At 39.4% G+C, this 24,811-nt stretch overlaps 1 protein-coding gene across 1 annotated transcript in view; it reads right to left on the reverse strand.

Annotated features, from left to right (window-relative positions):
- The window catches only part of DNASE1L3 (deoxyribonuclease 1 like 3), a 545,096-nt gene that overhangs the window by 38,561 nt on the left and 481,724 nt on the right, over nt 1–24,811 (reverse strand). The window contains exon 6 of the mRNA XM_044078792.1: nt 24,756–24,811. This exon is cut by the window's right edge and continues 102 nt beyond it. Within this exon, the coding sequence (XP_043934727.1) occupies nt 24,756–24,811 (56 nt within the window). The remainder of the gene's footprint in view (nt 1–24,755) is intronic.

Consider the following 24,811-nt stretch of genomic DNA (forward strand, 5'->3'; position numbering starts at 1 on the left):
TACAACATCTACCTCATATTATTATTATGTAGCTATAAGTCATCCACACATCAAGGGATGTAATCAGATTGTTATCACTTCCCAATATCTGCTCTACATATGCTTGTGTTCACATTCTCTGTGGTCAGTTCAACAAACATAGCTATTGCAGTTAATATGTAAATGTCATATAAAGGCAATCTCAACTACATTTTTCTTATGCACTGCAGTTTATTATAGGTTCATAGGAGGTTACTATACTAGCAGCCCTAGAGTTTTTACAAGCCTAGCCATGTTAATCCTGGGTTGCGACAATCTTCCTTGGTTAGACGGACAGAATTCACAGAGCAAGTCTATGAAAAACACCAACTAGCCCTGTCCATCAGGGTTATGGGTGTCATCCCTGGGATGAATTTGTGGTCTCCCATTTATTTGTCTAGGTTGGGCTTGAATAGGTTCAGTGAGGAGCTCTGCTTCACATGAATTGCAAGTGTAATCCAGAGGAGTGGAATTCTCTGGGAGATATTTCTGTCTCTCCAGCATGTTCTGTTTATGTCACAGGCTAGGTTAAGATTCCTAGAGTGAGAGACTCTTGTGCTATTTGACTTGTGGATATGCAGCATTTCCATCAGGGAAGGGTTGTAGACTACCCTCTAGGTCAGGCACAATTCGCCTCTCAGCAGCCTATAAGATACAGAGTACAGTGACAGGGCTTTCAGTCTATTCATGCAGGTCATGGTTTGGAGGCCCTATATTTTCTTAGTGAGAAATCTCTGTGATCTCTCCAGCTGCTGCAGGTGTCTGGTGAGCTACATGCAAAAGGGAGCATTGTACTCTATCAATGGTCTGATGAGGGCCAAGTACAATGGAGTTATAACTTCCTTAGACCGGGATGTGATGCCCTTACTTATGAGATACACAAAGTAGAAGACTTTCCTTACTACTGTGGAAACTTGGTGGTCGAAGTTCAGATTGCTATCAACCTGTGTTCCCAAATCTCACACCCCTGGGTTTGAACTTAGGGAGGTGCTGTCAATATTGTAATTAGCAGGGAATTCCACTTTGCCAAAGGGGATAATAATGCACTTTTTGCATGTTAGTTATCAATTTTCCTCATTACACAGTACTCACATATGCACCTTGGATTTGTGCAAGAGATAAAAGGATGCAGAATTGTAGTTTTCCTTGCTCACTATTGCATGGGCTCTTTGCTGGTATTCTTTAGTATGCTCCTCTCAGATGTGCCGTGTGCTTGCTAAATTTTACTTTTGAAAATACCTCGAACATTGCTATAGTTGTAGAAGCAAGAAAGATTTACAAGTCTGGTAAACAGGATAGACTGCTGTGCCACATAGAGTACAAGAACAGAACTATAAATGGTATGTACTCTGAAGTAATGAAAATGGTAAGGTTAATGTATTCTCTGAGTTCATTGATGCACAGTATATTTATTTATTTATTTCATTTGTTAACCGGGTACTGTCCGACTGAGCATGAGGCCCATTTTCAGTGGAGGCCCAGGGAGAAAAGCTCCATTCATACAGCTGAGACACATTAAAACCAACTTAAAGTGATGAACATTAATAGTATTTACAGTGTACAATTGAAATCCTGAGTGGTAATTTAAATAGTAGCATTATTCAACAAAAATTTATAAGTTTGGCACAGTTTAAGATGGTATTCCAAAATATTAATTAATTAAATTTACAAGAATGGCACAGTTTGAGAAGGAAATAACAACATGAAAAGTAGTGAACAGTGTGTTACAGTTTGACAGGATAAAGGGATGCAGTCACCTTAATAGAGGTAAGACCATGCAGTATTATTGTTAACTTTGCTAATTGAGAGAGTGTAGGATCAGCTTAGATTCAGCAGAAAATAACTGTAGCTGTGAGAAGAGCTATTAAGGTAGGAGGTACGGAGAAGTGGGTGGACTAGCCTGGTGTATGACAGGGACAGAGCCAGTGTTTTTCTAGATGTTGCTTGAGGAGGTGTTTGAACTCATGAATGCTAGGGTTTTGAGTGATAGGTAGAGTAAGATTGTTCCAGAGTTTGGCAATTTTATATGAGAAGAGGGAGGTGCCTTGTGTGTTGTGGGGTAGAGTAATCTTTAACATTAGTTTATTAGAGGATCTAAGTAATTAAGGATTTATGTTTGGTTGGATTAGGTTAGTGAATGCCGGGCAGTCATTTGGTTGGTGAATTATTTTGTGGGCTATGGACAGTTGGTGTAGAGTTAGAAGGTTTGGGAGTGCTAGCCATTTAAGTTACAAACTATAACTTGAAGTAACAAAACCAAAATATATACAGCAGAGCTCTGTACATACCAAGAGCTCTGTTATATCTTAACAAAAAATCCAATAACTTACATGGTTCAAAAGCTTTAGTAAGTGAAAAAATGCATTGCAAAGTCCATGGCAAAAAAAGCAATTCAGCAATAGTAAAGTGAACAATTGAGCCAAGTAGAAACTTTATGAATAATCAGTGCATTAAAAAGAAATGGAAGGTTTGGGCTATTATGTGCTGGATTCTAATTGCAAATTAATTCTTTGCTTTGAACACTATCAACCAGGCAGGCATAATATGAACATAAACTACACTACACTGTCTCTACTCGTGCTAAGGAGTTCTATGCAAAATGCAGTTTTTAGTAATTCAAATATTTGTTTCAATATTGTACATTTTAAAGACATGCATTTTTTCTATGCAACTTGTATAAAGTTTTAAAACTGCAGATTACAGTTTAAAGGGTTTCAGTGCCATTATTTTACTGCACTGGTAGACTGCTGGGTCCTCAGTGAAACCAATGACTAAACATAATCTCATAGAATCATTTATGTCTTTTTCAGGCTTCTGGAAAAAATTATTTTATCAAATCTTGCACTCGTATGCTGGATATGCCTTTATTACTGACTAGCAATGAATCTGACACAAGTACAGAATAACTGAATGACTCAATAATCTGTTCAGGTCTCTGACTGTAGTTCCAAATATGAAGTCATTGCCCAGTGAAAAAAAGTTTTCATCTTGGCACTTTTTCCAAAACTTTGACTCGCAGGGCTGTATTATCTTTGGATTTTTGTTCTCAACTCTAGTAGAAACAAGACAAAAAAAAGTAGCTTTTGGTATTCATAACATCAGCATTTCTGCACCTGCCAAACATATCTTCACCTAAGGCGTAAATCTATAGCAAAACAAAAGTCATAGTTTGGTTTCCTCAGTCTTTTTTTGTTTTCTTCATTTCCTTTAAAATTTTTACAGTCTTCTCTGCACTGTCACTATATGAAACATAAAATGGTACAGTAATTAAATGAATTTTATTTCCCTTCATAAATTTGCAAATTCCACACTGGTTAAACAAGATCTGACAACAAATACAAACATTTCTGAAAGTCCATGTAACCTGAATTCAGTAGCTGAATTGATGATATACACAGTCATTCTCTTTTAATAAGTGTCTATGACAACCCGAAGCATGTTTTTTCACAAAGAACAGACCACCATAATAAATGTAATATAGACCATGGTTTCTCAGGCTATTCTCATAAAGGCAAAGGTACATTTGCTGATGATTTAACATTTACATGACATTCATTATTCATTATGCATCTTAAATTCCTTTTCTGTATTCTGAGTCATGCCACTCCACTATACATATATTCTGGTTAAGCCTTTCATTTTGGACAAACCAGGATGTGCTTTGTGGAAGATTTTTAGCATTACAGAATCACCTTGTAGAAATATTATAGACCCCCACAGTGCATAACCATTTCTGACACTTATGATGGTCTTTTGGAATAGTTTTTTACAGCTTTGCTTAGTTTTTACAGGCCAGCAGTTTAATGCATATTCGTGAGCTTATGACAACACAGTATGTTAAACTTGTTCATTGTATATCTTACTGTTTATAATAGCCAACTTTAGTACCTGATAGGTTCATAGGTTCATAGGATCATAGGTGTTTACTATGCTAATGACCACAAGGGCCACTTTAACCCTAGCTATGCACCCCAAATCTCTGACAAGTTCTGGTACCCTTGCTAAGTGTAAGCAGGGGCTTGGGAGATGAAACATTTACAAGCAGGGGCCTGGGAGATGAAACATGTACAGGTTGCCTGTGTCCATTAGATACATGAGTGACAAGCCAGGGATGAATTTCCTGTTTCCCATCTGATTGTCCAAGTTACACTTGAATTGGGTTAGGGAGGGACTCTGCTTCACATGGATGGGGAGCCTGTTCCAGAGATGGGGGTAGTCTCTGGGATACATACCTATCTCTCCATCAGGTCCTAGTTATATCACAGACAAGGTTTAAGTCTTTAGAATAGGTATTTCTGGTTATATTTGTTTTGTGTATATGCAGAAGGTTCATCAGAGTGGGGTTTGACAATGCCCTGTATGCCAGGCATAGATTTCCCCTCAATGGCTTGTAGGAGGCAGAATACAGGGATAGGGACTTGAGATGGTCTACACAGGACATTTTACTTACGCCATGTATTCTTCTAATGAGGAACCCCTGTGGATGTTCCAATTGTTGGATATGCCTGGTTAGGTACATACCAAAGGTAGCATTGTATTCAATGATAGGTATGATGAATGCTGAATACAGTGGAACAATGTCTTCCCTGGACCTGGATGCCATACCTTTGTTTATAAGTTGTGAAACATAGAATGATTTCCTCACTAATGTAGACACATGATGGTCAAAGGCTAGATTACTGTCTATGTGTGCTCCTAAGTTCCTGACTACTGGGTCAACTCTAAGGGGTGTGTTCTCAATATGATATTTACCAGGGTGGATGACTTCCCAAAGGATACCATTATTCATTTCTTGGCATTTAGTTTTAGTCTGTGGGTCTGACACCATTTATTTGTCTGTGTCAACCCTTCCTGGAGAACATTTGTGTTGGTGTGGGATTCAATGACAGTTCCTAATTTGCAATCATCTGCAAATTTAGTCAACCAGAGACCACTGACATTGGCCTTGACTTCAGAGAAATAAATTCCAAAAAGGACTGGTCCAAGGAACGATCCCTGAGGGGCTCCACTTGTGACTGGCCTTTTTGTACAGGTGGATTCTCCAATTCTAACTTCCTCGGTCCTGTCTGTGAGCCAATTGGCTATCCACTGGGTGACATATGGGTTTATACCTAACCTCTTGGGTTTGTCACCAATGCCTGAGTAGGGTATTGCGTCAAATGCTTTAGCAAGGTCAAGGTATGCAGTGTGAACCATTTTGCCCTCATCCTTTGCTTTGGTGACCTTTTCAAAGAAGTCCACCAGGTTGAGTAGACACGACCCGCTCTTGATGAAACCAAAATGGGTTGGGTCTGGTGTCTGGAAGTTTGCTATATCAGTATTGATCATTTCCATGATAATTCTTTCCATGGCTTTGCATATAAGACTAGTGAGACATATGGGTCTGTAGTTTCCAGGGTCTGAAGATGGCCCCCTTTGTGAAGCCTGTCTGGAGGCTACAGTTGTATAGCAATTCCAGAGGGCCTGATAGGCTATGTTTCATGCTATTTAGAAAGCATCCTTGGGTACTGTCTGGGCCCATTGATGCAGTGTTCTTGGCCTTAGGCAAAGCATTAAGGACCTGTTCCCTAATGATAACAGGAGCAGTTAAATTTGATGGTATTCCTTTAGGAAAGTTTGAGGGGGAGAAAGGGGTAAAGTTGGAGCTGAATTTGTCAGCCAGTAGGTTTGCTATATCCTCAGCTCAGTATATGTGTCTCCATTTACAATGAGCTTACACAATTGTGTATTGCCTTTGAGGTTGTGGACATAGCTAAAGAATGCCTTGTGGTTGTCCTTGGCCTGGGAAGCCAAATTTACCTCAAATTTGGCTTTGGTAGACTTTATTTATCCTCTGAGTTGTTTGTTTAGTTTGATGAGAGTGCTTTTATCCTGCTGGTGCTCCACCTCCTAATTGTTGCCATGATTTTCTTCCTTCTGTTATACAGCCTATTGATTTTGTGATTCCACCAGGATGGCTTATTTTTTGAGTTAGTTCTGTAACTCTTCCTGGTAAGTACAGCTGCCTCTATGCAGCTATTAACAGGCTTCTATAGGGATTCTGTGAACAGTTCTGCATAGGCAGCAGTGTTCTAAGGATTTATGGGGTCTTGAAATAAATTTTGACAGGTTATCACTTAATAGCAGGAAGTTAGGCTTAGAGTAGTTTCTGAATATTCCATGGTTAGCTGGGGGTCCAGATTTTACTTTTAATTCAAAGGGGACCATTTTGTGGTCTGACTTTACCAGGGAAGACATTACACTAGGGGGTATGCAGCACTCTCTCATATTAGTGAAGACTAGCTATAGTACAATTGCACCCTGGTTGGTGTACTGACAGTCTGGTCCAGGGAATTTGTGTTTACAAAGTCCAGGAATCTCTGTGCCTGTATGTTTGGTGTCATATAGGATTCCCAGTTAATAGTGGGGTAATTAAAGTCACCCATGAATAGGGTATTGGTTTTGGATGGTGAGTGTTTCCAATAAGTTTAAATACTTGATATAGGTTTCCTGGGTCATAGATGAGGACCTATAACTTGCAAGGAAGTGGTATTGCATTTTGCCTATGATGATTTATATACCCCATGTAAGCGAAAGCTTACAAACTCGAATGCTTAGAACAGCAATTTTTTCCAAGGGAAAAAAAATCTTTGTTCCAAAAAAACAAAACAAAAAAAAACACTTAAAACATAACATAAAGTGGGGGGCTTCGCCACCACCCCCAACATGGGGGTCTGTGCCCCCCCACACCCCTACTTAAATATACCAACTCTGAGATCACACTTCAGTGACAGAAATGACAAAGTAACAGACGCGGCCAAGCAATTTCTTTCCCAGAGAAAGAATTCACTTATATGCCACTTCATCATTTTGCATTTTCATCTTTTCAAGTTCGACCAAGACGCATTTGAAAGAATGTGCCTTTGGTCATCTAATAGTTTTAGCTAATATTCGAAAGTCTAGAGGAGAGAGGTGAAGATCATCCCCAGCAAAGCAGTGTGATCTGTTGACCATCCCCTTCCATACTGACAAATATTGCATCCCCTTAGAATGACACCAGAAACAAAGCCAGTTATTAAAATCAGTCATCTTTTGTTCGTATTGCGGCATCATCCTTGGAGAAGGTAAAATGCTGTTTAACTCTAGGCCCATACAGGTCTAGGATGCATATTCTGACAGTTCCATGATGTTTGTCTTCATATAGACTAGGGAAGTACGTCTGAGATCATTTACACCCACATGGACTATGACTGAGTTATACTGGTACTTGTGGTCTAATGACCTGAGTGCATGTGTAATGTGGTGGATCATAGCCCCTGATAAGCAACTGACCATGACTTTCTCCTTACTCTGCCTGGTGAGAAGGACATCAGTGTGTCTCATGATGGCATATCCAATGACCAGAATGTTGGATTGTGTGGTTGCTTGCTTTATGGGCTTAGAAGTAGAGGCTCCATGAGATGAGGCTGTATGTGTTGATGTGGGGTGTTGTTTTGAAAGAGTGCATTCGCAACTCTTGAGGGTATTTGTTATATGTGCTTCATCTAGGATATCTTTGTGGTTTAGGAGGGTTACATTTAAGTACTTCAGCATATGTGGGTCTGTATGTTTGCTTTGAATTGTGTTTGATTGGTGCAGCATGTGTACTACTGACAACCTTATTGAGATTAGGAGTACTTTTATGTGACAGCTTTGCCTCCAGTGACATTGTGCAAATACATCTCTCACATACCATGTCAGTTTGAGAATTTACTGGTTGTGAGTAAATGTGAGGCAATGTCTAGGATGTCCATATTCACCAAGCTAGTAACGGAGATTGTGGGAAAGTTCATATTCATGGCAACAGACCCTTTTTTATTGATTAGACAGAGTAGTCAGAATAGAGAGCAATATCAAGAATGTCCTGTTTGTGACTCTGGGGACAGTGATTGTCACTGCAAACTAGTTGTCCTGTGTACAACTAGGTACTGGTGAAATTTCAATTGTGCTTTTACAGGAAAAATGTCACTCAAGGTGTCTGGGTCTATACAGGGCACTGACAAACACTTGCGAGGAAACTAATAAGTACACCCTGAAAATTTAAGAATTAAGTATTTAGACAGATATTCTGAAGTTAGAAACAAATCAAGCAGTACTTACTGAAAACAAAGATGTAGCTTGTTGTATTCTAGTGCTGGTTTCAGCACAGCTTCACTCTGTTGGAATACAATACTCCTTTGCTTCTTCTCTCACCAGAAGCAAAACATTACCACCAATCCCAAGATGAGAAACATGCCACAGCCTGTTTGGTGATCCACATTCTTGTCCCAGAGGATGCAAGGGTCTGTAGGCTTGTTGTAGCCTTTACCTGGTAGATGTCTTAAACAGCAATCAGACCAATCAGTAAGGTCAAGCACAGACACTCACACTGCCTAACCAGAAACAGTCAGGAATCAATCTACTCTGCTCCTCCTCTCACCAGGAGCAGAATATAAGCACAAATTCCAATCTGTCACTTGTGAAGTAGTTATTATGCTTTCCACTGATCAGCAGTCTTCAGGAAATAATGTCCCTGTGCTCCTTCTCTCACTAAGAAAAAACAGAAGCACTAATCCCAAAATGACTACTGAAAGGCAGAATATGGGCCCTCCAATAACTAGTGGTCTTGCAATAGATGTTGCAGATTTTGTACGATAGAAAACAATGGGTTAATATCTTAAGCACTGCAGTGTGCACTAAGCAGTTAGATATGAAAGAGGGAGTAACTTAAGCTTTAGCTGTCTAAGTGGAGAGCACTAATTTTAAAAGAGCAAGAGATATTGAAAGGGGGTAGGCACTTTATATTTTGGTTCTATGGAATACAGTGGGATGGCCAATAAATTTAAATAGTTGAAGGGGGGGTGATTTCACAACAGCCAATGAAAAAGGAGAGGGAAGGAGATATGTGGTCAAATTAACATAAGGGATAGGCAACTAGAAAGATGGTTGGGTTTAAGAACACAACAGCACTAGGGTGGGACAGTGGGAAAATAAACTCTGTGTGACTCACAAGAGACACAGCTGTGTTCTATTTCCTAGTTTTAATATGCAATTAAAAGCAGAATATGATTAAAACACAGTGTAAAGAAAAAATCACAATAAGCAAAATAGAAGAAGACAATAAAGTATTATAAAATAGAAGAAAGCCAAAGCAAACTGACCTTTCACTCACAGCAAGTTGTAGCAGAGTCTGGGTGAGCTTTTCCAGTACAGCCATAAATAAAGTTATTCGTCCTTTGTTGACCAGGTTATTCCCAATAGGCTAGTAGCCTCATTTCAGGGTAGACCTGAAGTGGTATTTATACTGCTAGAGGAAATTTGGGCCAGGGTATCAGGGAACATCTCCTGCTCTTTTTCATATGTGCCATGGGATCTTTTACATCCACCTGAGTTACCACCAAGTCAAACAGATAGGGGCTTGTTTCTTATGTTTCATCATAGCACACTCAGCAGTGCAGCACCTTTCCCCCATATACTTCACTGCAGTGTCAGCAATCAATCTACCTAGTTTGGGGATAAAATCCACAGCCTTCTGTACCACTGAACTACTCAATGAACCATCATCAGCATAACATTTCTTTGGTCTTATAATCAGTATTACATGCTGGGAGTATCAGTGTCCAGTCTTGTAATCTTGGTGAATTCATTTGTGGAATGTTTGTCTTTTTACGGACTAATCAATTGATCCTATTTTGTCCAGTCCATTCGATTCAACTTTTGGGACACAAGCTGCTTGTCAGATCTGATCCAGGCTTCTGATAGTGCTTCTTGCCTCGAGCTCCTTCAAAAAATCTCCCATGATTTTCCTATGTTCCCACTGCCTGGTTTGATGACTAATGTATGCCTTGACAAAGCTAAGTACTCATTACTTTCATTTCTGAAATTTAAATTAGCCTTATCTCTCTGTCTAAACCATATTTAGGGCTTACATGACCCTTTTAAAGATTTCTACTGTTTGTCGTTTATATATAAAAAGATCCTCAGCTCCTTTGTGGATTTCTAGCCCACAACATCTTAAATCACCCAAACAACAACACTATACTTTCAAACCTCATTATCCACTATAAAAATCTTAATTCATTACGATCTTCTAATAAACTACTAGTGAGCATAAGTAAGTCCAACAACCTGGCAGGGGACTCACTGTTCTCTAACACAGCTGGTAAAAACTGGAACCTACTACCTGATGAACTTACATCACTTCCTTCCTTGCCCCTCTTTAAACAAAAAACTCAGATGATACCTTAAATTACACTGGTTATGTCCTTGCAGCAATCCTGACTAATCCTTTCACCTTTATTTTTAGTAACATCTTTTAAATTCTACTTTGTATACTAGTTAAATGCTGCCTACTACCACTGAAAGCAGGAACTGTAACCAAAAGACACTTTTAATTTAATTCCTCTTGGTACATCATGTATGATTTCTGTACCTTACCTTATGTATCATACTGCATATGCTTGTGTTTAGCTATGTCTCAACTTTTTGCTATTGAAACTTTTGTTATGTATAGCCTTGTTAGTATAATCTTGATTGTATATGTCCCTGTTACTTTATGTATGTTATTACTGCGTTTTTATCACTTGGAGCTTTTCTCCCCAGGCATCTACTGAAAATGGACATATATCCAGCTAGACTAGCCCAATCAACAGATGTAAAATAAAATAAAATGTAAAATAAATATATATATATATATATATATATATATATATATATATATATATATATATATATATATATATATATATATATATATATATATATATATATATATATATATAATATATTCACTAACCCAAACTGTGAGGGGTCCAGGGTTTGAAGGTTCCCTATATCCCTATTTATGAGGTCCATAATGATGCACTCCATGTCCTTACAGTTTGGGTTCATCAGACTGATGGGATGGTAGTTTCCAGGGTCAGTAGTCGCTCCCCCTTTGTAGAGTGGAATGACTGTAGTGGTGTGCATTCAGTGGGAACAAAGCCTGATGTGAGGCTGTGGTTGAACAAGGCATTCAGGTGTGGTGCCAGTTCCCTTTGTAATTCGTGTAGAACACAGCCAGGTATATTATCAGGTCCCATGGAGGCTGTATTTTTGGCTTTGGATAGAGCAGCTTCTACCTGTGCAGCCGTGATGTTAGGGATTTGGCATTCCTCAGGTAATGGGATGGATCCTTTGGGGGGGGGGTAAAGTTTGTGCTAAACCTGTTGGCCAAGATATTGGCAATATCCGTTGGTTCAGTATAAGTGATGCCGCTGTGCACTAGCTCAGTGCACATCTGTGTATTGTTATGCAGATTCTTGACATAGCTAAAGCATTCCTTGTGGTTATCTTTAGCATCTGTAGCAGTTTTGTTTTCATAACTAGCTTTGAAGGATTTGATGAGGGATCTCAGTTTTTTGCTGAGACTTACAAGGGATTTTTTTTTCTTCTGTTGTAGAGTATGTTAATGACAGGGGACCACCAGATTGGCTTCTTTTTTTGGAGGACAGGATCTTGGTTCTGTTTGGTATGGCCTGATCCATGCACTTGTATAAATGCTCATACAGCACCTTAGTGTATGATTTGTATGAGTCAGCAGCCAAACACCCATTACCCACTTGAATGGATGACGTGAAGTTTGACACTTCGAAATTAGCTTTAGAGAAATTCTTCACTGTGGTTTCCTTGAGGGCATATACTAGTCTTCAAAAAATAAGTCATTGGAAAAACTCATTCCACAAGATTTGTATCAGACTCAATGGCATTCATCAGAAATTCTTCAACAGATGAAATTTATGAAGAATCTGTGCCCCTTGTCCCTGGCCAACAAGAACAAGAACCTGCAAACATACTTGATATATGTTTACATGTTCCTTCATTTATGCAGTGACACTCATAAATTGGTTTTATCTACCCTGCACTTAGTAGGGATTCTGATCAACTTAAAGAAAAACAAGTCTTACTGGAAGGGCATTCCCTAAACATACTACATTTTCAAGGCATCCCAGTCATTAGATGAGTAAAGGCACAGTAACTCCACCAAAATCAAAATTCAGTGGAAAAAAGAACAGTGGACATTTTCTGTGGCATAAACTGCACTGTAGCAATGCTGTTTGGAAATGGTGACATTCTAGTAATCGGAAGTATCCTAATCACCAGAATTCAGGTCTTACAACTTTACAGAAAAGCCCATCAACTAAAATGATTGAAAAGCTTGAATAAACAGCCAACAGCAGGTCAGCAGCACAGGAAATATAATGGAAACTGCTAAGAATCTGAGAATCATCTTGAAAGCTCAGTGCTGTACTAGAAAATGGACAGGCTCAGACTAGTGAGAGCTGGATTGTAATTCCAAACCTTTCAAGATGAATGTTTACTCTTTATAGATTATGCCACTTATATTAAGAACACATGGGATAAATGCAAGCTTGTAGACAAAAGAGACACAACTGAAATTAAGTTTTGTACTCATTACTCAGAAAAATATATTAATGAAACTTCACAGATAGTGTAGACCGACATTTTTTGTGTACAGCATAATATGGTACACAGTTGGGGTAATATACTACAGTTCATTTATCTTTCTCTCCAAACATTTAATTGTTAATTTGGGTCTTTTTTCTTTGTATACTGGTTAATGTGACTTACCTCTTCCAACTGGTGGCTGTCTAAGTAAGACTTTGCTATGCTGATACTTAGGTTCATAGGTTGGTACTAGGCTATCAGCCCTAGGGACTATACAGGCCTAGCCATAACAATTCCCTGGCTATTTCTTCCCACATTATTTACTTTCCTGGACCCCTGTCTAGCAGGGCGACTGACGTGATCCCTGGGGTGAATTTCAGTTCTCCCATCCAATCGTCAAGGTTCCTCTTGAAGAGGTCCAAAGAGGCACTCTGCTTGACATGTATGGGCAATCTATTCCAGAGTCTGGGGAGTCTCTGGGTCAGGAACCTATCCCCCCAACATGTTTTGTTTATTGTGATGACAAGGTTTAGATCCCTGGAGCGTGTAGCTCTGAGGGATTGGGATTTCTTTAAGTGTAGCATGTCCAACAGCTCTGGGTTTGACATGGCCTTGTATGTTAAGCAGAGATCGCCTCTGAGTAGATGATATGCAACAGAGTATAGCTGGAGTTTTTTAAGGCGGTCAGCGTAGGGCATCTGCTTTAGGCCTGTGATTCTTTTAGTGAGGTATTTCTGAGGCCTTTCCAGTTGTTGCAGATGTCTTGAGAGGTACATACCAAATGGGGCATTGTATTCTATAATGGGTCTAATGAGGGATGAGTACAGTGGGACAATGACCTCCTTTTTCTGGATGAAAAGCCCTTTGTGATGAGGTGTGCCACATAGAAGGATTTCCTGACTGTTGTGGCGATGTGGTTATCGAAGGTGAGACCACTGTCCACCTGTGTCCCTAAGTCTCTTATCACACTTTCTGTGTTTAGTGTACTGCCACCTATATGGTAATTCATGGATACATGTTTTTCCCAAAGGGGATAACAATACATTTCTTGGCATTGAGCTTGAGCCCATGGCTCTGGCACCAAGCATCTGTTTCTGTAAGGCCCTTTTGTAGAGTATCCACATCATTTGGGGATTCAATAATGGCTCCCAGTTTGCAGTCATCTGCAAACTTTGTTAGCCAGAGTCCCTTAGTGTTGACCTGTACTTCAGAGAAGTAGATGCCAAACAAGAGCGCCCCAGGACTGAACCCTGAGGTACTCCACTTGTCACTTGTCTGGAGCTGGATTTGGAGTTGGCTACTTTTACAGTGTGGGTTCTATCAGTAAGCCATTTAGCAACCCATTGGGTGACATAGGGATTAATGCCCAACTTAGTAAGTTTATCTATGATTCTAGAGTGGGGATGGTGTCAAAGGCCTTGGCAAGGTCTAGATAGGCTGTGTGGACCACCTTACCCTTGTCCATGGCTCTGGAGACTGATTCAAAGAAGTCAATCAGGTTCAGGAGACAAGATTGGCCCTTCACAAACCCAAACTGGGTGGGGTCCAGTGTTTGAAGGTTGCCAATGTCTTTGTTTATAAGTTCCATGATAATACGCTCCATGGCCTTGCAGATAAGGCTTGTCAGACTGATGGGACAGTAGTTTCAGGGATCCAAGGTGGATCCCCCCTTGTGGATTGGGATAACTGTAGCTCTGCCACTCAGTGGGCATGAAACCTGAGGTGAGGCTATGATTAAACATGACACTTAGGTGAGGTGCCAGTTCATATTGTAGTTCATGTAGTACATAGCCCGGGATGTCATCTGGTCCCATGGATGCTGTATTCTTGGCTTTAGAGAGTGCGTTTTGTACCTGTGTGGCCGTTATTACTGGAATTTGGCAATCTTCCGGTATTGAGATGGGCCATTTAGGGGTGAGAGGAGTGAAGTTGGCACTGAATCGATCTGCCAGGATATTGGCAATATCCTTGGATCAGTATATTTAATGCCATTCTGTTTTAGCTCAGAGCAGATCTGAGCATTGCCATTTAGATTCTTGACATAATTATAGAATGCTTTGTGGTTGTCTTTGGAATCTTTGGCAATTTTATTTTCGTAACTAGCTTTGGAGGATTTTATGAGGCATCTCAGTTTCTTACTGAGGCTAGTAAGGGAGTTTTTTGCATCCTGGGATTTTCCTCTTTTCTGCAAAAGTTTCTTCCTTTTGTTGTAAAGTTTGTTTATGGCAGGGGACCACCAGATTGGCTTCTTTTTTTTGGATGAGAGCATTTTGGTTTTATTTGGGATGGCATGATTCATGCATGAGTGGATGTGCTCGTACAGTGCCATAGTGTAGGATTCAGCAGTTGAACTTTCAGTTCTGTCTGCATGGGTGTCATGAAGTTTGTCACTTCTGACTTGAGTAGCATGAAGTTGGCTTTGGAGAAGTTTTTATGGTGGTTTTTACTGGGGGTGGGGTGGGATGTGGATGTTAAGGGTGATTAGCTTATGGTCAGACCTGACTAACGAGTGGGTGACCATAGGTATGGAGCATTGATTTCCCATGTTGGTAATGACCAGGTCTAGGATATTGGAGCCCTGGTGGGACTATGGATTAGTTGATCCAGGGCGTTGGAATTTATGAATTCCAAGAACCGCTAAGCAAAGGTGTTGGGACATGAGTAGTTTTCCCAGTTAATGGCAGGGTAGTTAAAATCACCCAGTATTAGGGTGTTTGGTTCTATCTTAATATTTTCCAGTATGTTTAGAAAGGTGTAGTGAGAATCTTGGGGTATGGTGGGGGATCTGTAGTAAGCTACAGTTTGGATTGCAGTCTTACCTAGTGTTAGTTGCACTTGGAGAATTTCAGACACATTGTGTTGGCCAACTAGCCTGGTGGTGTGAATATCCATGGTGAATATTGACACTCCTCCACCTTTAGTGTTTCGGTCCTGGTTTGGTGGCCGAAAAGTGTGGTAAGAGTTGTAGCCTGGTATTGCAGGGGTGCTCTCTGGAGCCTTGAACCAGGTCTCAGTTACTGCACAGATATCGATGTTCTCCATTTTTAGGAGTGCCTCGAGAGAGTGCATTTTGAGGTTTAGACTTCTAGCATTGAGTAGCATTACCTTCAGAGTTTGCATGCTTGTACCTGTTATGGTGGTGGTTTTGTCCTTTGAAGTTTGCCTAAAAAAGGCACTATAGGGGTGGCAAGAGCCTTAGCCAGTAACCTGAATCCCAGGGGCGACAGGTGCAGACCATCTCTGGCAAAGCATCGTGGTCCGTCAATCATGTCATCCCAGGCAGACAGATACTGGATCCCCTTTGAATGACACCATAAGCTTAGCCAATTGTTGAAGTCTATCATTTTATCCTTATATTGTGGTATCATTCTGGGCGAAGGCAGGATGCTACTCAGGGTTAGGGTCATACCTACCTGGGCCACATGATCCGAGAGCTCTTCCATGTCTCTTTTCATGTAGTCCAGGGAGGTACGTCTCAAGTCATTCACTCCAACATGGACAATGACAGTACTGTTAGTCATTTTGATTGGTCCATGTATTATTTGCAAGGGGTCAAGTTAAGCTTGTTTTAATAATTGATAATGCAAATGTAGGGCCTGGAAATTAGCAGTTATACTTGCTTTTGATAAGGACTATGTGGGATATTTTGTCATTCACCTGTTTTTTTTTTTTACTTAAGTTTAGAGGTGAACCATCTTATGGAAGGCTTTCACTACTAGGTTTTATTTCAAACAGGAGGTAATTTAGCTAATTTGAAGTGCTGTATCCAGTTCTTCATTTATACAAGTAGCTGATACTGTAGCCTCTGTCTTGGAATAGTCGGGTTATATATATATATATATATATATATATATATATATATATATATATCCTCCTTCATTCAGGGATGTGCTCAGTACAAACTATTATTTACATGCTGCTCTATTAGCCCACCAAACACTAGGCAGTCTTCCAGCCAAACCAGTACTGTTAATGGAAGAGACATACGGGCAGTCGAATCATAGGTTCATAGGTTCATAGGTTTATACTAGGCTATCTGCCCGAGGGCATTTACAAGCCTAGCCTATCGTTTTGTGGCTTACGCCACCCCTTTAGTATGGGGAACTATACCCATTATTTTGCTGTGCCTCTGTCGAGCAGTGACACTGAGGTAATCCCTGGGGTATATCTGCGATCTCCCATCCATTGGTCAAGATTTCTCTTGAACAAGGCCAGCGAGGTGCTCTGCCTCACATGTACCGGGATTTTGTTCCACAGCATAGGGAGTCTTTGGGTAATGAATCTATCCCTCCAGCACGTCCTATTAATAGCCGTGTCGAGGTTTAAGTCTCCCGCTCTTGTGGCTCTGATGGATCTAGATTTTTTGAGGTGAAGCATATTCATCAAATCTGGGTTTGACATGGCCTTGTATGTTAGGCAAAGGTCACCTCTGAGCAAAGTGTGCGACTGAATAGAGCTGGAGTTCTTCAGTCGGGCAGCATAGGACAGATTTTTGAGACCCTTTATCCTTTTGGTGAGGAACTTTGTGGCCTCTCCAGCTGCTGCAGGTGTCGGGTCAGATACATCCCAAATGGGGCATTGTACTCAATCATTGGTCTGATGAGTGATGAGTAAAGGGAGACTATGACCTCCCTTGATCTAGATGAGAATCCCTTCATGATAAGGTGGGCAATGTAGAAAGTCTTCCTAACTACTTTAGCTACATGGGTGTCGAATGACAGACTACTATCAACCTGGGTCCCCAGGTCCCTGATAACTTCTTCTGTGCTCAGTGGATTGCCACCTATTTGGTAGCTAGGGGTAACCTTGTTTTTCCCAAAGGGTATGACTATGCATTTTTGGCATTTAACTTCAGGCGTGGCTCTGGCACCAGTTATCCGCTTCTGTGAGACCCTTCTGAAGGATATCTGTGTCAGATGTGTTTTCTACTATGGCCCAGTTTGCAGTCATCTGCAAACTTTGTCAGCCATAACCCTCCTGTGTTTGCTTGTACTGGAAAAGTAGATGCCAAACAAGAGTGGGCCCAGGACTGAGCCCTGTGGGACACCACTTGTGACAGGTTTTGAGTCTGACATGGCGCCAGCAACTCTGACCCTGTGGGTTCTGTCACTCAGCCAGTTTGCAACCCATCTTGTGATGTATGGGTTAACATTTAAGCTGATGAGTTTTTCAATGATACCCGAGTGGGGTATTGTATCGAAGGCCTTAGCCAGATCGAGGTAGGCTGTATGGACTGCCTTTCCTCGTCAATGGCTTTGGTGACTGTTTCAAGAAGTCAACCAAGTTTAAAAGGCATGATCTGCCTTTGACAAAGCCAAACTGGGTTGGATCCAAAGTCTGCAAATTCCTATGTCTTTATTTATGAGGTCCATTATGATCCTCTCCATGGCTTTGCAGATAAGGCTTGTCAGGCTAATGGGCGGTAATTTCCAGGGTCGGTGGAGGCACCGCCTTTGTGAAGTGGGACCACAGTTGCAGTGCGCCACTCCTGGCGTGATCCAGAGGTAAGACTTTGATTAAACAGCTGTCCTAGCTGTGGGTTTAATTCCTCATTGAGTTCGTGGAGCACACAGCCGGGACACCATCAGGTCCCATGGATGCTGTGTTTTTGCTTTGGAGAGAGCAGTTCTCACTTGGGCTGGAGATGTTTGGGGGCTGCAATCGTTTGGTATAGATATCTCTCCTTTTGGGGAGGGGAGAAGTTTGCACTGAACCTGTCAGCCAGTATGTTGGCAATGTCTGTAGGATCAGTAATCTTCACATCATTTTGAACTAGTTCTGAGCATATCTGGGAGTTTCCTCCTAGGTGTCTAACATAGCTAAAGAAGGCCTTATGATTGTCTTTTGAGTCTTTAGCTATTTTTCTCTCAAATTTGCTTTGGATGATTTTATGAGAGCTCTTAGTTTTTACTTATAGTGATCAAGGGTGTCTTACCTTTTAAGGATTTTGCTGTATCTTGTAGTAGCTTCCTCCTTTTATTGTAGAGTTTGTTTATGGCTGGGGTCCACCAGACTGGACGCTTGCCTTTGGTACTAAGAGTCTTTGTTTTGTTTGGGATTGCCTTATCCATGCAGTCCTGCAGGTGCTGGTAGCAGGCGCCTGTAAGTCATTCAGTGGCTTGAGTACTGTTTTCCACCAGCTCGAGGCCCTTAAAGGAGGCCACACTACTCTTTAGAAGTGTGAAGTGGTCTTTTGAGAAGGTCTTTACTGTGCTCTCTTTTATTTCAGGTGGCGGTGGGATGAGGACCTCCAGCGAGATTAGTTTGTGATCTGATCTCACCAGTGAGGGGTATACTTCCGGTGTTGAACATTGTGCTCCCATGTTCGTGATGATGAGATCAAGTATGTTATCTCCTCTTGTGGGGATGGTGACTAGTTGTTCCATGGCATTTGAGTTTATGAATTCCAGGAACTTTTGGGCTAGGGTGTTTGGGCTTGAGTAGTGTTCCCAGTCTATATTAGGGTAATTGAAGTCACCTAGTATGATGGTGTTTGGTGATACATTTATCCCCTCTAGTGTTTTCAGGAAGGCCATGTGAATCAGTTCAGCATTTATACCTGAATCGGGTAAGGTATAATCAAACATTTTCTCATGCTCACTTCCTTTATTTATGTAAAAAAATAAAACTTCTAAAGAAAACTGAGATGGTGGGATAATTAAGGAACACTGGTGTTTCTGTGTTTGTCCTGTATATAGATGCTACCACAAGATATCACAGTATAAACTTGGTTTAGCTAAACGATCATTGAGAGTGCTACTTTGGCAACATTCTTGCAATTGCAGGGTTGATATAGCCTAAACTGTGGATAGGTCAATCAATGTCTGTACTTGTTGTAAGTAATGATTGGGGGGAAGGTCTCTTCAACACAATATATTTAAGAAGAAGCATAGGTTTTGGATTCTACAGAATGACAGCCACTTTTTATGTTTTTTTAATAATACGGACTAAGCTTGTTTATTCTTGATATGTAAATAATTATTTATTGGCATATAATATATTTCCCTTGTATATAGATATATTTAGCCAAATATTTTTATGTTATTGTTTTCTGATGGGCAAGACTGATATACATTAAAATTTATTGCACACTAAGTTTCTATATTGGAAAGGTCACATCTAAAGGTATGCAGGTACATATGTATCTCAAATATCCAAAAACTGTGCATAATTGTAGAAATATAAATAAAGGAAATATGATGGTTGGATTGCCTGGGGTGGCTTTGGTTTGCTTAATAGAGTCACTGAAATCATATACAATAAATATCGGTACTTTGATTCAATTAGCTCTTATCAGTAGGGAGAATATTAAACATTTTATCTTGGAATGTTACTGAGCTAAACCATCCCACTAAGAAATGAGCTAAACCATCCCACTAAGAAAAAGAGGGTCTTTAAATATATAAAACAAGTTATCCCTGAAGTGTTTGCCTTAGATGAAGTACACCTAGACAAGGTAGAACATGTGGGATTTAATGAGGAGGGGGAGGTAGGGCAGAGGCATGACGACATCAGCCGGAAAAACTAGGAAGGGCGGAGTACCCTTTTAATTGCATGAAGTTTCCCATCTAAAATGGAAGAATAATTGAGAAACTCTGAAGGTAGATTTGCTGGGGCCAAAGAAAGAATGATGGATTAAAGATAACTCTGAGCATCTCATTATATCTTCCACCCTGGGTATTCAGTCACAGTATCTGTCCTTCAGTTTTGTGGAGGGGTATTAATACATGTGGGGGACAGGAATGCTCTTACGGCAAGAACAGATGTTGTTGAAGATTCTAGAAGTAAAAGAATTAACCAGGCTGGGAAATATATGGGTAACTATCTGAAGAATTTGGAGGTGCAGGATATAGATGAGAAGGTAAACAAGTCCTCTGTCTATCTGGCAGGACACTTAAGGCAACAAGGTTAGGCAGGGGATATATCACATTAGAGTTTGGGTATTTATTGGCAGTTATGGAGATCCATTCCGTCTTGATAATTGATAATATTAGGTTTTTAGTGTACACAATCATAATATAGAGCAACTTAGTAATCAGAGATTCCCTGATTACTATTTATAGCAAGACTTCTTTAGACAGTAGTATGCTGAATGTCTCAAAATGGAATTAATAGAATTATCAGACTTAATGAAATTTAGAATAGCACAAAAATAAAGGTGTATATTAAAGATGTTTGGACAAAAATAAAAGAAAACCTAGGTCGTTTAAAAGTAGTGTTGACATTGGTAAAAGAGGTGAGAGATGGAGAAGACATAGACAGAAAAGAAAGCTAACAGTTGAGAACTCAGAGAGGAACAGTTGAATAGGAAATGGCAATTTTTATTGAAGGTATTAAGTATTGGTACCTCCAAGACTCTCACAGCTATCAGAAAACCTTGACAGTTGCATTAAGACTGCAAAAAGTTGCATAGTCAGCTAATTTTCTATATTTGTTAATCTCAGGTGAAAAAAATAGTACCTGTTGGAGATAATGCAGAAATTCATAAAGCTCTTTGGTTCCCTGTATACAATGGAAGGTAGCAATGATCAAAATCAGAAAAAAAGATAGATCAGTTTTTGTAGGGGTTAAGCCTCCCTAAATTGAACAAACACTAAGCTGATGGTTAGATGGCTGTAGTTATTGAAGTGGAATTGAAAGACATTATATTATTAAGCAAGCATCTAGGAATTCTCCTGGGACAGATGGGTTACTCTTAGACCTGTGCTGATTAGCTGATAGTGATACCATGACTAAACTAATAAATCTGTACAATGAAGGGCTTATAACTGGGTATATCCCCAATTCTTGGAGAAGTGCTGTTATGTTGGCAATTCCCAAGAATGGGATAAAATCAGGATTTTCAGCTTGCTATGCACCTATCTCAATATCATGTCATGGTTAAAGCTGTTTATGGTTCTTTTAGCCTCTAGGCTGGCAATATGCACTCCACAGCTACTTAACCTAGACCAGCTGCAGTTTGTGAGGGCACATGATAACATTTTTGAAGTGACCATGATAATGGAAAATGCTAGGGAAAATAGTGCAAAAAATAATATTAGTTAGCCTGAATGCAGAAGAAGTGACTGTTCAGTAAAGTGGAGGCATTGCATCTTAGAAGAGTTCTGCTAAAATCTGGATTAAAGCAAGAATTTGTTGAACAATTGTTTTAAATTTATGAAGGGTCTGTATGCCTGATAAAGACATTGGTTTGATTATAACAACTGTTTAGGATCACTAGAATCACTAGGCTTGGCTGTCCCAACCCCTCTGCTATTTTGAATCACTGGCAGAAATAATAAATCTTCTGGTTTGACATGATATATAAATATATATATATATATATATATATATATATATATATATATATATATATATATATATATATTAGAGACAAGAGCACAAAATACCATTGCATGTAAATTATGTACCAGTCTTCCCAAGTAATCTCCAAAGGCTTGGGAACATTGTTTGACCTCCTACAATAATTTGGCAAACTGCCTGGTTATGAAGTAAATATGTAAATATTAATAAAACAAAAGCTAGATTCATAAATGATACCCCACAACTGAGCCTAAACTTCAACAGCCAGACATCTGGAAAGGAACAGTGTTTAAATATTAGGGGGTTGGTTCTGTCAGAAACCAGAAAACTCTATTGAGAAAACTTGTGAGACGGTTTTGGAAAGAACTAAAGCAGATGTGAAAAAGTAGAAAATGCTAGAACTAGAGTTAAATCAGTTTGTTCAAGATGTCATTTACTTTATGGTACCAATTCTATTGTAAATGTTAAGATGTTTCCTGTTTTTCACCATCAGAAATTTCTGAAAGTAATAAAAAGTACAACGGTGAAAAAACTAGAGTGTCTTGTGAATAGATTAATGTAGGCCAAGGAATGTAGAAGAGCTGGGAGTGCCTCATCCAAAATGATAACTTGAAGTCATACAGGTAAAAGTCTTCTCCTTAATGCAAATGCTCTAAAATGAAACTGCTTATATTAGAAAAGAAGGGTACTCAGACAGATTATACCCCTGAAAAACTTTGGAGATTAATTACTGGTGAGATCCCTAGATAGGGCAGAGCAAACACATTTTCCAGTGATAAATAAAAAACAAAAGTAACCACAGTGTATAATATAATTAAAGTCCAAACCATACACTGTGAAGCAGTAGGAAACACTTTCAGTCAGTCAAACTCTTGAAGAAGTCCCCAGTTTCAGGGGATGAAAGTGCTCAATATGTGTCTTTGTATGTTGGAAGAATAAAAACAGCTTGGACTGAAGAGTTTGGCTGACTGAAAGTGTTTCCTGCTACTTCACAGTGTATAATTTTTCTAGTGATACACTGACTTAGAAATGAGAATTGTAGATAATGGAATAATTATATTATTGTTAGAGATCAGTCTAAGGGAAGGAAACAAAAATAATAATCATTCTCTGGAACAAACTTCCCATCCACGTGAAGCAAAGCTCATCCCTAACCCTATTCAAATTTAACTTGTCCCAGTGGATGGGAATTTATAACTTTACCTTTGGTTTGGCACCTGCGAATGCCTCATGTGTACAAGGCTGTATTGTAACCATAAATTTCCTGGAGGGTATTGACATGTTAGCAATATTTTGCTAAATTTGGGGTAAGCTTAGCTAGGCTTAAAATGGCTCTTGTGCCAATAGCCTAGTAACAATCTATGAACCTAAGAACTTAAGAACCTATGTAAGAAATGGTGCAGGAGGGAACAGAAGTGCAATTTTGGGAACACTTAAGAAAGGGGGGCTGGATAGAGTGGAGGTTTACAAATGTGGAATATAGTTTTGGAAACAGACTGAAATCATAATTTGAGGGTTTAATTGCAGCACCAAAATAGTAGAATATTTATCCTTCTAAGGAGCAGTACTAGCAGGACTTAAAGGAGCTTTTAACTCAAAGGGGACTGAGGAATGCTGTAACTAAACGTCAGTTAGTGTGCTGTGCCCTGTAGAGGAACTAAACAATCAAATAAGAAAGAAAATAAGCAGTGAAAGGAATTATGGGAAGAAGCATGAGAACAGAATTCAAACAGGATCAATGAAAATATATCTGTTTCTTAACTAGATACACAACTAGGAACGCAAAGTTTTGGATTTTTGTTTGGATTTTTCCTTCAAACTAGTGACATATGTTAAAGGTCTAAACAAGAAGACGGGTATCTAGCACCATATGTTTTAGGATTGTGTAGGGTTGGAGAATTTTAAGAAAGAGATGAAATTATGTTAACAGGATATAAGATGTATAGTTTTAAAAAAATATGTTTCTGTTATATGTACATCACTCTGCAGAATTATCAAAATGTTTTATTATTATGACAGAAACCAAGAAAGGTACTACAAAAACTGGAAAATCCTGATATCTAAATTGTCAAAGAAATACTTAAAGACATTTAGGAATGAGAAGGATGTGAGAGGTTGGATCTTTTATATCAATAAATCAGTAATGTTTCATTCAGCTTAGGCCTAGAGGATGGAAAGGACATACACTGAGGTATCCTTCCAGATCAGAGCATGTTTGTAAATTGGTTTAGAATTTTTTAAAAAAACATGAGGAATTATTGATGATGGCTGGGAAAATACACAGTAGAGTGTGGACTGCTTTGCAACAGAAAGCCTTGTATAACATACGATAAAGTTTGTGAGATATTTACAGCTATCTGTATATGAGAAGTGGGAATTCAAACTTATCTGCTGAGTCTCTTTATTGAGCTATCTTGTTGTGTGTTTGTGTGTTAAGTTGTTACAATGTTTTTAACAAGTCTGGCACATATGATAAATAAAGTGCTTGTTAAAAGAAAAGCAAAATATAGTTTTAGAAAGTGAGGAGAGAGAGAATGGAGCCATTTCGTGCCATGCATTTCTGAGATAATGGATTTAAATCAAGGCCTTCATATCTGCAGCTCATTATACTAACAACAGTACTATCCACAGAGACAATAACAGGAACCTGATGTTGGTTTCCTCTTTGTGAGGCTGGGCACTGTCTTAGTGGAATAGCTTTATTTTTTTAAGTCCACTGTCATTGATTGGTTATAATAGTACGTTCCCTAGTTCTTCCGTACTACAAATGTGCTTAGGTGTCATATATTATCATCTCCTAGTAGCGCTTATACAAAATGATAGTTGCATTTGTGTTTGTAAGACAGCATAAACATTTCTGAATGTTAATTTTCCACAGTCAGCAACGTTTCCAGGTGAGATAAATTGGGAAGGTCATCATAATCCTGCTTAATATTGCAGCAGCCATGTTTTAATTATACGTAATAGATACAGTGTTACATTTGACATACCTGTCATAGGCACAGTTTGTAGTTTGCTTCACTGTTGTGTCATTCTTGTCACCTAT

Source organism: Protopterus annectens, chromosome 7.part1 (genome assembly GCF_019279795.1).
Source record: "Protopterus annectens isolate FY-2018-M chromosome 7.part1, PAN1.0, whole genome shotgun sequence".
NCBI classification, from domain to species: Eukaryota; Metazoa; Chordata; order Ceratodontiformes; family Protopteridae; genus Protopterus; species Protopterus annectens.